We start from the raw sequence: 18,168 nt of genomic DNA on the forward strand, positions 1-18,168 counted from the left end.
TAAAACAATGCAACTCTCTACTAAAGAGGTACATATGGGTTCAAAAGGGAAATAATCCAACTCTTTATTCAAAATGGTTGTTGAGCTAACATTTTTAAGAGAGATAATTTAGGCTTGGTGCAAACAGAATAAAAAATAAATCGCTCAAAAGATGAGTATTGCTTCCAAATGGAGGCAGTCAGAGGATATACACTTAAAACACAATTAAAACACCTGATCACTTTAAATCTTATGTTGTTACTCAGCTAGGAGTTACCAGTAACAATGTCAATTCCACCAGTTTTGCATATAAAATTATAATTAGAAACAGATCAGTTGAACAGCACCTAAAACTAATTAAAGACAACTAGAGCTTTAACAAAGCCTTACTAGAACGTGGAAACAAGTGAAAAATAACAATAAAACACTAACAAAAAAGGACTATCCACATTCTCCTCAAAGTTCCCCCAGAGCAACAGAACAGTCAGACATACAATCATCCAAACAATAACCAGGACCAATGAATAACTATTAACCAAACCAAAGAATATGAACAGAAAAACAAACTCCCTATGGTCATAGCAACCTACAGAAGAGAGGCCAATACAAAACCATAGCTACATAACATCAAGAAATACTAAAATAAGTTTACTTTGGAATTTATTTCCTCTAACCCTGTGCTTCAAGCTTAATTTATGAGATTTTAGAAAAGCTTTGAAAATGCATCTGTTTCAATAAGACTCTGGACCACATCAAATCTGTCTGCCCTCTGAATAGCGATCTTCTACCCAAACTAAAGAGGATGTGATGATCCCACCCTCTGTATAACTTTCTGCTTCCACCTTCCAAAGCATTTTAGTGATATCTAGACAGTGCTCATGTTATAAAAACTATGAATACAATAAAATAATGTTCATCAAGATACAAAAAGCATCAAAAACTTGACCATATTGGAGAATACAAGGCACAAACTGTAGTAGAGGTATATTAATTAGATTTCACAAAAACAAGGGAAGAACAACAGTCCCCTCAAATTTCACAAGATATTAAAGGTATTTATTTTTATATAAGAGCATACGATTAAGCTAGTTATTGGATTAGTATGCTGATATCAGGGTTATCTGCTAGCGCCAAGTGTAACTTGTTTGCACTAGCTGGTAGAATAAGCATCTGTAGGTCATGCCCTTGTGTAAATCTATTTCAAACAAAGTAAAGACCAAAACAGATACAAACAATCAGAGACAAACCAGAAACCCAAATGGAACCAAGCCCTGCCCAGTAGCTCTAAGCCTTAAATTAACCAGAAACATGAATAATCAGTAATGTGCATGTACTGGAGACAACCAGAAACACAAACATTCATAGCCTAATCAGAACTAGAGAAAACTGAAGGAACACAAATCATCAAAACCCGAGCAGAGGTAGAAGACAGCTATGTAGGCAGAATCAATAGCAGAGCCAATCAGAACTGTGGAATAGGCAACAAAATAGGGAAACAAAATAAGGACAAAGTTCAAACAGAATCAGAGAATACTGATTAAGAATTAAAATACATCTATTTTCCAAATGCAAGGAGAACTCTACATTAGAGGAGAAATAAAACATAAGGACAAACGACCAAAGTGCAACCAGACCATGGATCAATCAGAAACAAAAAAGCCTAAAGCTAAACAAACAGAAGCAGAATAAATACAGAAACAACTATAATTAGGAAGGTGACAAACACATCCAACATTCTACTGGCTCACATGAATTACTACAAATAGCCTGTGTTTCCAAATCATTTCACTGTGTGCTGGGGTGCAATTTACTCTCTGGATAATGGACATGGAAGGCCTACAACTTTAAAGTTAACTATTGAGCATGCCCCCAAAAGTGGATATATTTCTCTGAATGACTACATATCACTTAATCACTGAGGAGTAGCTAAGTGTGAATTCCCTCATGACCTATTCAAGCACTGAAATTTGTGCTCAGGTAGGCAGAACATACTGGTTTCAGTATGGTTGTGAACCCATATTTGCCCTGCCCAACAAGTCTCAAAATTATATTGCAATGAAAGTCAGTGCAAAAATTGACATTCACACCAGTGGGTAGTCCAAGTGTCAGCTAAAAATGAACTCTGCACTGTGAAATGTAATCTGAAAGTGTGTTGTCCAAAATTGACTCTGTAGTGGTGCAATCTATAGGGCCTCGCCCTGGTTATCAACTTTGACGCTGGACTTACCTTATCTCATGTCAGAAAAACCCACTGCCCATACTTACCGCACACAGGCCCCTATAAAAAGTAAAAGCCTCTCCCCCAACTTTCAACATTATTGTAAGCCCCTCAACATTTCAGTTTCAACTACTATAGCATACTCTACAGGGGCGCTCATAAACTGAGCTCCAAGTCATATACTTCAATTGGCATGAGAAAGGCAATTACTCCACTTACAAGCCTATCAAACGTTCCAGCATGTTGGAAATCTGTGGAATTACCTCTATGCCACACCACAACTGAAAGTACATTCAAATGTGGTTCAGTATGTCTAGTTTGAGAGATTTCCAGAAAGTGACTAAAATATGAAATGTAGGGGAGGCTTCCTGTAAGCAAAGCACCAATGGATGAGCAAAAGGCAGTAAATCACTGAGTCAGAAGTTAACACCTTATTCCTCAAGCTGTTTCAGGAATGTATTAAATATGGAACAAAGGAAAAGGAGTGCCAGGATGAGTGTTAGTTGATATACTCATTTCTTGTGGTTATCATCAATCTGTAAGGCACACCAAGTTAGTTAAGGGCCAAGTTTTACTGTGTTAGTGCAATCCATGCTACGGCTGTCACCACACATGCATGAACAATACCTGAGGCGTGATCTAACCAGGGGCGCCACCATTTTTTTTTCTTTCTGGAGGTCTCCTTCTTCTCACTTTGCTCTGTTCAACGGAAGATGGGCACACTTGGGTTTAAGTACCATGTCAACCCATTGGAACACATGAAAATCACAAAATATGTGTATGCGCAGTGGTGGTGCACTGCCAACACTGTCATAGGAAGGAAAAGCAACAATCTGCTGGAAAAGACTGTCACATTGGAAGCAAGGTCTACACATTGACAGCCATATAGAATATTTACAAGGCTTGGGTATTTTGTAAGCATGACCAAGTCAATGTACCTTTTCATATATCCTATTTGCCCGTCACTAGAGCAATGTATCATTCTGAAAAGTGGTATCTGATTAACATCCTGATAAAGAAATCACTGCAAAAACACATCACTTTTTAATTCAGACCCATCTCTTTCCCTTGATGCTGACGGTTAATGAAGCTGTTCCACTTCTGTTTTATAACAGGACCCAATGTTTGCATAATAAAATTACTTGTTAAGTTATTAAACACAAGGGCTATACCATATTAAAGTTACCAATGGATTGAAACTGACTTGGTGCATGGCCTTTGATTTCCCCTATATTGGAATAGCTGCACATCCACTTCCTCATGAACCCCCATATTTATGGTCGATAGTGTCCCTCAGACATTAACACTTCTCTGGTTACTGCTAGCCATAGCAAGACTTCAGTAAAGTTACCTTAACAATGATGTTTCCAATTACCAACATGTGGAAAACCTCCCACTTACTTTTAGGGCAAGGAACTGCTTCTGTGCACAGCTCCCACCATACATGCATGCATGCAGATGTTGATGGATATGGCCAACTAGGAACAGGGTAGGAAATTGGTTGTCGGTAATAAAAGGGAGCCAAAGACTAAGAGAATCAGATTCAACAAGTAGGCATTGCAGGTTCTGCTCCAATTTCTAACTTTATCATATTCAAATGAGTGGGAAGATTACTGAGCAAAAAGGGTAAGGTGGGGGCATGAATAGAGAGGACACTGCATTTACCAGTCAGGTTTCAGGTGAATATGTTCCTTTCCAAACCGAGTAACCCTTTATGAAGAGGAGCCTAACAAGTAATACCTTTAGGTATCTTAGCCTTTATAGCTACTCTTTAAATGGATTGATAAGCACACAAAGTTATGATGCCATTTCATTTCTAGCACTAGGTGCCTTGGAGTTATCCAGTTGTGCAGAATCTGGAGATGAGTAGTTGTGCAGGTATTACAGAATATAGAGATTGCAAGAGTTGCTTTCGCCACAAAGTTACCCATGTTGGGTGTAATAAAGCTAATAAAAATATAGATACAAAACACTGAAAGAAGAGATTCTCTCTAGATCTCTACCCCCAAATGTCATCATTGATATGAAATGCAGGAGGGACCTTCTGGAAAAATAAGTGGATGTTGTAAATTGCACCTCGTCACAGTGGAGAGAGTGCAAGACTCCAGGGGCCACAGAGCCCCAACTAAATGCCATCTCTGGCAAAGGTAAGGACCACTAAATTCGAAGTCTTTTAAGGAAGAAAGAAGGTTATGAACACAAAGAGCTCAAATGGCTCACCAATGAGGTGTGACAGGATGAGATGCAGCTGCAAAAGTTTCTCAGCAGATGGAACAAATGGAAGAAACTATGAAATGGCATTTAATGGCATTGTTATACAAATAAAGTGACTCCTCTGGCTTATGCACCCTACCGCGGATACTAGGTTGAGCTAAATTACTCATAAATGCATTTGTCTTCTTTTACATTGAGGATATTTATGCATCATGGTCCTGGGAAGGCAGATTGGGAAAAATGTATGCCAATAGTAAAAGGTTCCAGAGTGAATGAATTTCCATATGGTCAGAGGATTCATATGTTAGAAAGTCATACAAATAATGCATACTTTTGGGGGTCTTGGAAAGTGCATGTAAGATATATATATATATAATATAAAATACTTACCCAGTAGACATATGTTCGTGGCATGTAGTGCAGCAGAATCACGGGCTTTGCATAAGTCCGCCATCTAGTGTTGGGCTCAGAGTGTTACAAGTTGTTTTTCTTCAAAGCAGCTTTTTCGAGTCATGAGATCGAGTGACTCCTCCTCTCGGTGATAGTGCGCATGGGCATAGATTCCTTTGTTAGATTGTTTTCCCGCAGGAAGGTGAAGTAAGGAGTAAAGAAATGTGTGTGCTTATATATATATATATATATATATATATATATATATATATATATATATATATATATACACATTTTTTTTAAGAAAAGAAGATGTCCATGCAATGTATATACATATTTACAAAAAAGAAAATACTACAAAGGCTACAAGCTTCCGGGGAGGAGGGAGGGCGCTTGTCAATCTGCAGCACTACATGCCATGAACAGATGTCTACTGGGTAAGTAACATTTTCCGTTCAATGGCATGTGTAGATGCAGATACACATGCTTTGCATAGACTGAAAAGCAGTCCCTCCCAGAATAAGCGGTGGCTAGCCTGCAGGAGTTGGAGTAGTTTGAAATAGTGTTTTAAGTACTGCTTGACCAACATTTACTTGTTGGCAAGATAACACATCCACACAGTAGTGTTTAGTAAATGTGTGTGGTGTGGACCAAGTAGCTGCTTTGCATATATCTACCATTGGTATATATGTGCCATTGAAGCTCCTTTCTTTCTAGTTGAATGTGCTTTAGGAGTTGCTAATAGCTGTATTTTAGCTTTAAGATAGCAAGTTCAAATACACTTCACTATCCATCTGGCTAATCCCAGTTTTGAAATAGGATTACCCTTGTGAGGATGTTGGAAAGCTCCAAGAAGTTTAGATTTCCTGAAATCTTGTGTTCTATCCACATAATACATGAGAGTTCTTCTGACATCAAGAGTGTGAACAGCTCTTTCAGCAACTGAATCTGGCTGTGAAAAGAAGACTGGTAATTCCACTGACTGATTGATGTGAAATGGTGTAACTACGTTAGGTAGGAATTTTGGGTTAGTTCTAAGTACTATTTTTGTGAATTTGAAAGAAAGGTTCTTCTAAAGTGAATGCCTGAATTTCACTAACTCTCCTTAAGGAAGTAATTGCTTCTTGGTAAAAATACCTTTCATGAGAGAAATTGCAGAGTGCAGGCATGCATGGGTTCAAATGGTAGACCCATAACTGTTGTAAGCACGATGTTCAGATTCCAGGCAGGAGCAGGTGGAGCTCTAGGTAGAATAATTCTTCTAAGGCCTTCCATAAAAGATTATATGACAGGAATTCTAAAGAGAGAAGTATGCTGTCTGTTTTGTAGGTAAGCTGCGATTGCTGTTAAATGAATTTTAGTAGATGAGTATGCAAGATTCCCTTTTTGTAAATGAAGCAAATAAGAGACAATATCCTGTACTGAAGCTTTGAGTAGATGAATATTTTTGGGTTGACAATAATAAATTTCCATTTAGCTGCGTAACACTGGTTGTAGGTTTGCGTGCTTCTTTTAGAATGTCCATACATTCTTTTAGAAGCTGTAGATATCCAAACTCTATGACCTCAGGAGCCAAATTGCCAGTTTGAGTACACTGGGATTGGGATGCCTGATCTGACCTTTGTTTTGAGTTAATAGGTCCGGTCTGTTTGGAAGCTTGTGATGTGGTACTACAAACAGATCCAACAGTGTTGTGTACCAGTGTTGATGTGCCCACGTGGGAGCTATGAGTATCATAGTGAGGGAAGTGACTGATCTTGTTGACCAGAAATAGAATTAGTGGGAGAGGTCGAAAAGCATAAGCAAATATCCCTAACCAATTGATCCACAGAGCATTGCCCTTGGATTGAGGGTGTGGATACCTGGATGCAAAGTTTGGGCAGTTTGCGTTTTTGCTCGTTGCAAAGAGGTCCATGTCTGGGGTTCTCCACATGCGGAAGTACTGTTGAATCACTTGTGGATGGATCTCCCAATCGTGTATATGTTGCTGCGTCCTGCATATGAGGTCTGCTTGTTGGTTGTGTATCCCTGAGATATATTCTGTTAGTAGTTGAATCTGATTGTGAATAACCCATTTCCAAATTGTTTGTGCTTGAAGGGACAATTGAGATGAGTGTGCCCCCCCCTGTTTTTGCAGCTAATATATTGCGGTCATGTCTGTCCTTACCAACACTGTTTTGTGTGTGATCTGTGGATGGAATGCTTTGAGTGCTAGGAACACTGCTAGCAAGTCCAAGTGATTTATGTGATAAGTTTGTTGAATTGAGTCCCATTCCCCCTGTATAGTAAGATTTTTGAGATGGGCTTCCCAACCTAGCATTGATTCATCAGTGGTGATTATGGTCTGTGGCACAGGGTCCTGAAATAACCACACTTTTGATAAGTTGGTGTGATTTCACCATTGCAGAGTTGTAAGTTTGGCGGTCCAACTAGATCGTGAAGTTGACCCTGAGACCATTGTTGCGAGAGACACTGTTGTAGGGGTCTCATATTTAGATGTGCATTGAGTACTATTGATATGCACAATGCCATCGTTCCCAACAGTTTCATGATAAATCTTACTGTGTAAGTGTGATTGTATTGCAGCTGAGGTATGAGATTGTGGAAAGTTTGAATTCTCTGTGGGTTTGTGTATGCTAATGCTGATTAAGTGTTCAGAATTGCTCCCAGATACAGTTGTATTTGCGCTGGTTGCAGATGAGATTTTTGATAATTGATAGTGGCTACCCTACACAGTCTAGGGTTCACAATGTACTGTGTGTGCTGTTGACAGGTTTGAATGGTTCTGGCTTTATGAGCCAGTCATCCAGATTGGGAAAAACATGTATATGTTGCCTTCTGAGGTATGCTGCAACCACAGCAAGGCATCTGGTGAATACCCTTGGTGCTGCTGTTACTCCAAAGGGTAGGACTGTGAACTGGTAGTGCTTGCCTGCCATCACAAATTTAGGTATTTGCAATGTGTGGATGTATGGGAATGTGGAAGTAAGCATCTTTTAAATCTAATGCTGTCATGTGGTCTTGTTTTTGTAGTAGGGGAATGACATCAAATCAAATCATAAACATTTATAAAGCGCGCTACTCACCCGTGCGGGTCTCAAGGCGCTAGGGGGAAGGGGTTACTGCTGCTCGAAGAGCCAGGTCTTGAGTTGCCTCCGGAATGCGGAGTGGTCCTGGGTGGTCCTGAGGTTGGTGGGGAGGGAATTCCATGTTTTGGCCGCCAGGTAGGAGAAGGATTTCCCACCTGCCGTGGTGCGGCAGATGCGAGGGACGGCGGTGAGAGCGAGGTTGGCGGAGCGAAGTTGACGGGTGGGTGTGTAGAAACTGAGGCGACGGTTGAGGTATTCGGGTCCCTTGTTGTGGAGCGCTTTGTGTGCGTGGGTGAGGAGTCGGAAGGTGATTCTTTTGTTGATGGGAAGCCAGTGCAGGTGTCTCAGGTGGGCGGAGATGTGGCTGTTGCGGGGTATGTCGAGGATGAGGCGGGCTGAGGCGTTTTGATTCGTTGCAGACGTTTCTGTAGTTTAGCAGTGGTTCCTGCGTATAGGGTGTTGCCGAAGTCCAGGCGGCTCGTGACGAGGGCGTGGGTCACGGTCTTTCTGGTGTCGGCGGGGATCCAATGGAAGATCTTTCGGAGCATGCGGAGGGTGAGGAAGCAGGAGGATGATACGGCGTTGACTTGTTTGGTCATGGTGAAAAGTGGGTCCAGGATGAAACCGAGGTTGCGTGCGTGGTCTGAGGGGGTTGGTGCGGTGCCAAGGGCCGTGGGCCACCAGGAGTCGTCCCAGGCGGTCGGGGTGTTTCAGAGGATGAGGACTTCCGTTTTGTCTGAGTTCAGTTTCAGACGGCTGAGTTTCATCCAATCTGCGACGTCTTTCATTCCATCTTGCTGGTTGGTCTTGGTGCTGGTGGGGTCCTTGGTGAGGGAAAGTATCAGCTGAGTGTCGTCGGCGTAGGAGGTGATGATGATGCTGAAGAGAAACCATGTGGAAATGCTCTGAGAGGATGTAATGATTGAGAAGTCTGAGATCCAGGATTGGTCGGAGAGTACCATCCTTTTTTGGTATAAGAAAGTATAGACAATATACTCTTGCCCCTTGTTGAAATATGGGTACAATCTCTATTGCACCTTGGAGTAGAAGTGATTGTACTTCTTATTTTAACAAATTTAGGTGTTCCGCAAAAGCCTGTGCGAGTGAGGGGGAATGTTTGGTGGAGCAGAGATGAGTTCTAGGCAATAACCATTTTGGATAATTGACAGCACCCATTGATCTGTTGTAATGTTGTGCCATTGTTGGTAGAAATGTTCCAGCCTTCCTCCCACCACAGATGTATACTGTGTGGGGATGTGCAGAAAGTCACTGTTTAGCTGAGGTGGAGGCACCTCTTGTGGTGGTGGATTGACCTTTACATTTGTTTCCCTTGTAAGATCCTCTGAAAGAACCTTTGGTGTAAAAGTGTTGTCCCTGCTTTTGTTGGGATGTGGCGGACTCGGAGGTTGATGTTTTAAAACCACCTCTGAAGTGAGGCCTACAAAAAGTTTCCTGAGCAGGTGTAGTATAGAGGGCACCCATAGCCTTGGCTGTCTCAGAGTCTTTCTTTAATTTCTCTATGGTGGTATCCACCTCTGGGCCAAATAAGTGCTGCTTATTAAAATGCATATTGAGCACTGCTTGCTGTATCTCAGGTTCGAACACTGAAGTTCTTAACCATGCATGCTTTCTGATAACCACACTGGTGTTAATACCCCTTGCTGCTGCTGTATCTGATGCATTTAAGGCCGATCTAATTTGACTTTTAGAGATAGCTTGGCCCTCTGTAACTATCTGCTGTGCCCTTTTTTGGTGTTCTGGTGGAAGGGACTGTAAGAACTCCTCCATCTCATCCCAATTAGCTCTATCAAACCTTGCTAATATAGCTTGAGAGTTCACCATTCTCCATTGATTAGCAGCTTGGGTTGCTTCTCTCTTCCCTGCTGCATCAAACTTGGGACTCTCCTTATCTGGGGAGAAGCATACCCTGTAGACTGGCTTTTTGCCATTTTCCTCACTGCACTAATAACAATAGAGGCAGGTGGCAATTGTTGTGTGATAAAAAGTGGATCTAAAGGTGAAGGATTGTACGTTTTGTCCACCCTTGGCATAATAATCCTAGCCTTCACTGGCTCCTTAAAGAAGTCATCTGCATGTTTAAGCATGCCTCGGAGCATTGGTAGGCATCGATACTCCCTATAAATGGATGATAGTGTATTAAATAAAAAATCATCCTCTGTGGGGTTTGAATGCAACTGCACATTGGGATATGCAGCAGCCCTAGCTATGACCTGATCGTAGGCAGTGGTGTCTTCAGGTGGAGATGGCCTAGCCGGGTACAATCTGGATCAATGGATGGAATAGGGTTTGGATCATATAAATCCCATGGGTCTATATTATAGTGAGTCACCCAAATCATCCCCTTGTGTAGAAATAAGGGATTGTGGAGCAAATTGTTTAAGTGAAGGTGGAGAATCTGGTGTTGGAGAAGCGGGAAGCAAAGGAGAATGAGGTGGTGAAGGCTGATGTACTGCCTTTGGTTTCTCCGTATGCTTGAATATCTTAGCAGGTGGAAGCCCAGCTTCTAAAGTCTCTTGGAAAGTTAACTTCCTTTTAGTTGTAGAAGGCAGAGAAGCAATCCTTCCAATGTCTTTATGGATTTGGATTTTGCGCTACGTAGCGTCCATCACTTTAAGTATGGGCCTTATTTGTGAAGACTCCTCAATAGTTGATGCATATTTCCCCCCCACAGGTTTTAGCTCCGAAAGTTTGGAGACTGAATGTTTTAGTTGGGCCGAGAATGTCAGCTCCAAAGTGGGTAGTAGTTTTTTTGGCTCCTAAATGGATGGTAGTGTTTTCGGCTCCAAGGTGGTGGTCTCCGCTCTTCGACTCGATCCCGAAACAGGTGTGAAACGCTGTTCGGTCTGTGCCAAATGCACTTTGGTCTTCTTCGGTGCCAAACCAGAAGGTTGGTCATCGGTATGTATTTTTCGGGTCCGACCATGGCTAGCAAGCAGTGGTGGACCCAAGACCAGTGCTGATGTTTTTTTGGTTGCCTTCAGGTGATGAGAAGGGGCTGATGTACTCACGTACTGAGCCGCTGGAACTGACTGGCTGTCCCCATCTGAGTCTCGGTCTGAATCAGTCTAAGATGGAAACTGCAGCCTGAGCTTGTTCCTCATCAAAAATGTCTGGGCGTTTGTTCCAACGACTTGGACGCCATCTCCAACCGATGCGCTCTTCGATCCCTCAGTTTTCTCTCCAAACAGAAGGATCGTCACACTTCACAGCTTTCCTCCCGTGGTTTGGAGAAAGACAGAGGTTGCACACAGAGTGTTGGTCGGTGTATGGGAACTTGGCGTGACACCGAGGGCAGAAGCGAAACGGAGTCCATTCCATCAGCCTGACATCATTCAACAACCACAAATCTAAGTAGGCCCAAGAAAGGCGCGGTCGTCCCAAAAAGGGCATTTAATTGATCCTGATGATTGCAAACGGCTCGAAGGTAAGTGAGAAAAAACGTGATTGAAAACAATACCGACGTTTATAGAAAGAAGAAAGAATTTCAGATAGTACCGAACCACGATCTACTGGAGCTAGAGGAAATACATCTGAACCCGACGGTGGAAAGAAAACAATCTAACAAAGGACTCATGCACACTATCACCGAAAGGAGGAGTCACTCGATGTTGTGACTCGAAAAAGCTTCTTCGAAGAAAAACAACTTGTAACACTCCAAGCCCAACACTAGATGGCAGACCTATGCAAAGCATGTGTATCTGCAGTTACACATGCCATTGAACATTGAACATATATATCCTACCTAAAGTCACCAGTAGGTGGTTATAGTTAGGACCTAGTTTCCATAGGAAACCTGTTTTTTGTTTTGCCAATAACTAACTTTGGCGCAGCTTGACTAATCTTCTCAAAATGTTGAAAACTAATACAACAGTCACTTCAGCTGCTGTCTTGAAAGCTTTGGGGTGATCAGTCAAGTGGGGCCCGAGAAAAAGGGGGGTGTCCCAAAACATTTTTTTCCCATGCATTTTCCCATAGGGATTTTGAACACAACTACAGCCCGAACCACTGGACAGAATTACACCACATTTGGCAGAAAGCTAGCTCTTGGTCGAGAAAGCGTGCTTTTTGTGTTTGGGTGTAAATCTGTTCAGTAGTTTTTAAGATATTAAAGGTTAAAAAATATAGATATCTAGGGACATGGATCCTCCGTGGATCCAACTGTCCCCGTGCTGATATCCTCATTTGCTGGCAACACTTCAACCAGGAAGTGTTGGCAGGCATTTTGGTACTCTGCTTCAGCAGAGTACCGCCTCCCCCCTAAAAAAAAGAAACCGATTAAAAGAAAAGGGGGCAGGGTAGGAATATCTTGAACTCCTAGCCTTGGTCCAGGGGTCCCCCTATGAGCCTACCAGGGCTAAAGAGTACTTTTTTTTTATTTTATTTTTTTAGAATCATCTTGTGGGTGGATCTGCAGATTTGTGAAAATGAAAAAATATCTTATTTTAATAGCCCCCCGTTGTGACAGGTCCATGGGGGCAATGCAGGGATTTCAGAAAATGGAGGAGGCACACTGCCCCCGCAAAGGATTATTGAAGGCCCAGAAACCAGCCCCTCCCTGGGGCTGAGTTTCAAATGATACAGGGGGCCGCGGGGGCCTGAACATTTCCCCCCCCCAAGCAGGGACCCACCACCTCCCCGAGCTATAATTAAAAAAAGATAAGGGGGCACGCAGAACACCCTACCCAAGGTCCCAGGGACCACCACCACTCCGGCCTCGATCTATGCTGAACAAATGAGGGGCGCCGCACAGCCCCCCTCATGCAGCAATATTTTGCCCTGGAGACTGCCACCGCCCTGCCCCCAGAGCCTGCTCCTGTTACCTCCCGAGGTGCCCACCCTCAGGAGGTAGCTGTTTTCTTTCGCTTGGCGAGTGCTACGACAGCTCCTGCTTGCTGGAAGCAGAAGTTTCATCTCATTCCCTGTCCATAGACATGCAGGCAGGGAAAGAGAGGAAAGTATTGCTCCCACACACAGTGAGCTGTATTTACAGCAGCTCCCTGTGTGTTGGAGCATTCACAGCTCCCGTAGGAGGCACGGAGCCAGCTAGGACTGCAGAGGCCTTGAGGCTCCTCCAGTGGTCCCAATTATGGAGACAAATTCCAGAAGTACAGGAATATGATTCAATCTCCATCAAACAGAGAAACACTTACTTCTGCAAAATACAAAGTATCCAAATGTGTTTTCTCTGCAGTTCCACCCTGTAAAGTTATCTGATGAAGACGCTCCAGGAGCAATCACATTGGCAAAGTAAACACACAACGCCCCTGGAGACATTACCTCTGCTTCCTTTACAGCCTCTTCTTGGATACATGTGCAGGGCAGGATTCATTCTGGCATGATTCTCATTTCACAGAAACTAAATCTCTACGGAAAGCATTTACAGATATAAACAAAGCAGGTGTCCAAGCTGAAGCACCACTTACTAATCATCCACATTTCATGTGCATGATCAAGGCAAAGGAAGTATTTTTCTCTGCATTTCCACCTTGAAAAGTTATCTGTAAATTTAGATGGAGGTGTTTGCATTCTTGCTTTTTTTTTTGTGCGTAATATTTCATGTAGTGACTGTGGCGAGTAGGTTCTTTCTTGTCATTGCTGCTTAGACCAGATATCATGTTATCCCTTTTTGAAAATAAAAGTATGTGAGATGGTCTAGAAGCTCCATCCTTTTGGCACTGCCCCCATATACTGTACATTAGTGATATGCAATGTGTTCCCCCCATTTTCCAAAGAGGAAAGGCCGTGTGTGGCTTGGGGTTGGGTGATTATAGGAGGTTGGCCAAAGGTGCTGAAGCAGATTACCTTGTAAAAACTAGATATGTCTTGTTTAAAAAAAAAAAAAAAGCAATCTCTGCCATTGCCCACTTGTAGAAATCCTAGAAAGATGACACTGTAGCCATATGAATCAAACATTCTTGGTCAGACTTTGGAACAACATACACTTACCATACGTCTGTGTGTATCCAGCTAAACAATGCCAGCATGGACAACCACTTCACCAGCTCCCGGGAACTACAGAGTATTTTCTGATAAAGTGATCAGGCAAAGTGCATGGAGATTAAGCTGACTGCAACCACAACCGTCTTTGCAGTGTAGTGGGAGATTTCAGGGGAAAACATTTTACAAATACATGGGAACTCAAGTTTTAGGCAACAATATGATCTGGAGGGAATTGAGTAATCTGCTATGTAAACAATCAAGTATACAATAGCAGGCAGGATTCCCTCAACTATTTTATTAATTTATTTACAAGTGGGCAGCATGGTTGATATACTTCGTTTGATTCTGTTGCACTGGATATAATATACTGAGATTGGAATTATTGTGGGTGGAGAAGAGCCTGCCAGACAGGTGATATTTACGCTCTGTGTTTGCACAAATTCCCACTACTAAATGTCATTCCACATACCACTGTCCCCTCGTTCCCACACTTCTCCTTAGTGCCAACATCTTAACAAATCACCTTACTCTCCCATAGGCCTTTGCACAGTGGTATTGACAGCAGCACACACCCTGTTTTCTTGCAGGGTAAAATGTTCCAAACTCCGTAGCCAAACACTTCTCGGACATGTAAAAATGATGAGGGAGAATGCCATGTATCGCCTCACTATTTAAAGCCTCACCTGCTTTGCCATCTTCCATGTCTTTGCTTGGCAGCCTGCTCTGGTGGTACTTCTCCTGCTTAGCTCGAATCCTTTCCATCCTAAACAAAGGAGCCACAAGAAATAGTGGTCAGTACACTGTGTTTTCCACTCAAACAGTCCATGAGCCATCGCACGGGCTGTTTCTTTATTCCTGAAGAACTGCACATGAGGTGTGGACTGTGCCATTTAAATCAGGTCATGAATTCCATACTTTTTCTGTATGCCTCAAAAGGTCCAGCACTGCATTTATATCAAACTCAATTAGGCTTCCTTATCCATATCTTTAAATTAGGAACTAAGAGACTAGGAATTTTGATCTTTAAAAATATATAAATGGCAATTACAGACTGTAAGGAAATGCCTCCTTGGCATGGTTGCCCCCTGACTTTTTGCCTTTGCTGATGCTATGTTTACAATTGAAAGTGTGCTGAGGCCTGCTAACCAGGCCCCAGCACCAGTGTTCTTTCCCTAACCTGTACTTTTGTATCCACAATTGGCAGACCCTGGCATCCAGATAAGTCCCTTGTAACTGGTACTTCTAGTACCAAGGGCCCTGATGCCAAGGAAGGTCTCTAAGGGATGCAGCATGTCTTATGCCACCCTGGAGACCTCTCACTCAGCACAGACACACTGCTTGCCAGCTTGTGTGTGCTAGTGAGGACAAAACGAGTAAGTCGACATGGCACTCCCCTCAGGGTGCCATGCCAGCCTCTCACTGCCTATGCAGTATAGGTAAGACACCCCTCTAGCAGGCCTTACAGCCCTAAGGCAGGGTGCACTATACCATAGGTGAGGGTACCAGTGCATGAGCATGGTACCCCTACAGTGTCTAAACAAAACCTTAGACATTGTAAGTGCAGGGTAGCCATAAGAGTATATGGTCTGGGAGTCTGTCAAACACGAACTCCACAGCACCATAATGGCTACACTGAAAACTGGGAAGTTTGGTATCAAACTTCTCAGCACAATAAATGCACACTGATGCCAGTGTACATTTTATTGTAAAATACACCACAGAGGGCACCTTAGAGGTGCCCCCTGAAACTTAACCGACTATCTGTGTAGGCTGACTAGTTTTAGCAGCCTGCCACAAACCGAGACATGTTGCTGGCCCCATGGGGAGAGTGCCTTTGTCACTCTGAGGCCAGTAACAAAGCCTGCACTGGGTGGAGATGCTAACACCTCCCCCAGGCAGGAATTGTCACACCTGGCGGTGAGCCTCAAAGGCTCACCTCCTTTGTGCCAACCCAGCAGGACACTCCAGCTAGTGGAGTTGCCCGCCCCCTCCGGCCAGGCCCCACTTTTGGCGGCAAGGCCGGAGAAAATAATGAGAAAAACAAGGAGGAGTCACTGGCCAGTCAGGACAGCCCCTAAGGTGTCCTGAGCTGAGGTGACTCTGACTTTTAGAAATCCTCCATCTTGCAGATGGAGGATTCCCCCAATAGGGTTAGGATTGTGACCCCCTCCCCTTGGGAGGAGGCACAAAGAGGGTGTACCCACCCTCAGGGCTAGTAGCCATTGGCTACTAACCCCCCAGACCTAAACACGCCCTTAAATTTAGTATTTAAGGGCTACCCTGAACCCTAGAAAATTAGATTCCTGCAACTACAAGAAGAAGGACTGCCTAGCTGAAAAACCCCTGCAGAGGAAGACCAGAAGACGACAACTGCCTTGGCTCCAGAAACTCACCGGCCTGTCTCCTGCCTTCCAAAGATCCTGCTCCAGCGACGCCTTCCAAAGGGACCAGCGACCTCGACATCCTCTGAGGACTGCCCCTGCTTCGAAAAGACAAGAAACTCCCGAGGACAGCGGACCTGCTCCAAAGAAAAGCTGCAACTTTGTTTCCAGCAGCTTTAAAGAACCCTGCAAGCTCCCCGCAAAAGGCGTGAGACTTGCAACACTGCACCCGGCGACCCCGACTCGGTTGGTGGCGATCCAACACCTCAGGAGGGACCCCCGGACTACTCTAAGACTGTGAGTACAAAAACCTGTCCCCCCTGAGTCCCCACAGCGCCGCCTGCAGAGGGAATCCCGAGGCTTCCCCTGACCGCGACTCTTTGAAACCAAAGTCCCGACACCTGGGAGAGACCCTGCACCCGCAGCCCCCAGGACCTGAAGGACCGGACTTTCACTGGAGGAGTGACCCCCAGGAGTCCCTCTCCCTTGCCCAAGTGGAGGTTTCCCCGAGGAACCCCCCCCTTGCCTGCCTGCAGCGCTGAAGAGATCCCTAGATCTCCCATTGACTTCCATTACAAACCCGACGCTTGTTTCTACACTGCACCCGGCCGCCCCCGCGCTGCTGAGGGTGAAATTTCTGTGTGGGCTTGTGTCCCCCCCCGGTGCCCTACAAAACCCCCCTGGTCTGCCCTCCGAAGACGCGGGTACTTACCTGCAAGCAGACCGGAACCGGGGCACCCCCTTCTCTCCATTCTAGCCTATGTGTTTTGGGCACCACTTTGAACTCTGCACCTGACCGGCCCTGAGCTGCTGGTGTGGTGACTTTGGGGTTGCTCTGAACCCCCAACGGTGGGCTACCTTGGACCAAGAACTGAACCCTGTAAGTGTCTTACTTACCTGGTAAAACTAACAAATACTTACCTCCCCTAGGAACTGTGAAAATTGCACTAAGTGTCCACTTTTAAAACAGCTATTTGTGAATAACTTGAAAAGTATACATGCAATTTTGATGATTTGAAGTTCCTAAAGTACTTACCTGCAATACCTTTCGAATGAGATATTACATGTAGAATTTGAACCTGTGGTTCTTAAAATAAACTAAGAAAAGATATTTTTCTATATAAAAACCTATTGGCTGGATTTGTCTCTGAGTGTGTGTACCTCATTTATTGTCTATGTGTATGTACAACAAATGCTTAACACTACTCCTTGGATAAGCCTACTGCTCGACCACACTACCACAAAATAGAGCATTAGTATTATCTATTTTTACCACTATTTTACCTCTAAGGGGAACCCTTGGACTCTGTGCATGCTATTCCTTACTTTGAAATAGCACATACAGAGCCAACTTCCTACATTGGTGGATCAGCGGTGGGGTACAAGACTTTGCATTTGCTGGACTACTCAGCCAATACCTGATCACACGACAAATTCCAAAATTGTCATTAGAAATTGATTTTTGCAATTTGAAAAGTTTTCTAAATTCTTAAAAGACCTGCTAGGGCCTTGTGTTAGATCCTGTTTAGCATTTCTTTTAGAGTTTAAAAGTTTGGTAAAAGTTTGAATTAGATTCTAGAACCAGTTTTAGTTTCTTAAAAAGTATTCCAACTTTTAGAAGCATAATGTCTAGCACAGATGTGAATGTGGTGGAACTCGACACCACACCTTACCTCCATCTACAGATGAGAGAGCTAAGGTCACTCTGTAAACTAAAGAAAATAGCAATGGGCCCCAAACCTACCAAAGTACAGCTCCAGGAGCTTTTGGCAGAGTTTGAAAAGGCCAACCCCTCTGAGGATGGCAACTCAGAGGATGAAGATAGTGACTTGGAGGGAAATTCCCCCCCTCCAGTCCTACTTAGGGAGAGCAGGGCTTCTCAAGCCCTGACTCCACAAATAATAGTCAGAGATGCTGGCTCCCTCACAGGAGGGAC

The 18,168-nt window shown here is 43.7% G+C and overlaps 1 protein-coding gene across 4 annotated transcripts in view; it reads right to left on the reverse strand.

Moving 5' to 3' along the window:
* The window catches only part of PIEZO1 (piezo type mechanosensitive ion channel component 1 (Er blood group)), a 742,509-nt gene that overhangs the window by 154,723 nt on the left and 569,618 nt on the right, over window positions 1–18,168 (reverse strand). For 3 of the 4 annotated variants that reach the window (XM_069215849.1, XM_069215845.1, XM_069215846.1), the window contains 2 exons: window positions 14,535–14,614; window positions 2,825–2,896 (listed from right to left, as the gene is read on the reverse strand). In XM_069215849.1, coding sequence (XP_069071950.1) covers window positions 2,825–2,896; window positions 14,535–14,614 — 152 coding nt within the window. The remainder of the gene's footprint in view (window positions 1–2,824; window positions 2,897–14,534; window positions 14,615–18,168) is intronic. The other variant, XM_069215848.1, reaches the window with a different exon arrangement.

The sequence above is a fragment of the Pleurodeles waltl genome, chromosome 12 (assembly GCF_031143425.1).
Source record: "Pleurodeles waltl isolate 20211129_DDA chromosome 12, aPleWal1.hap1.20221129, whole genome shotgun sequence".
Lineage (NCBI taxonomy): Eukaryota > Metazoa > Chordata > Amphibia > Caudata > Salamandridae > Pleurodeles > Pleurodeles waltl.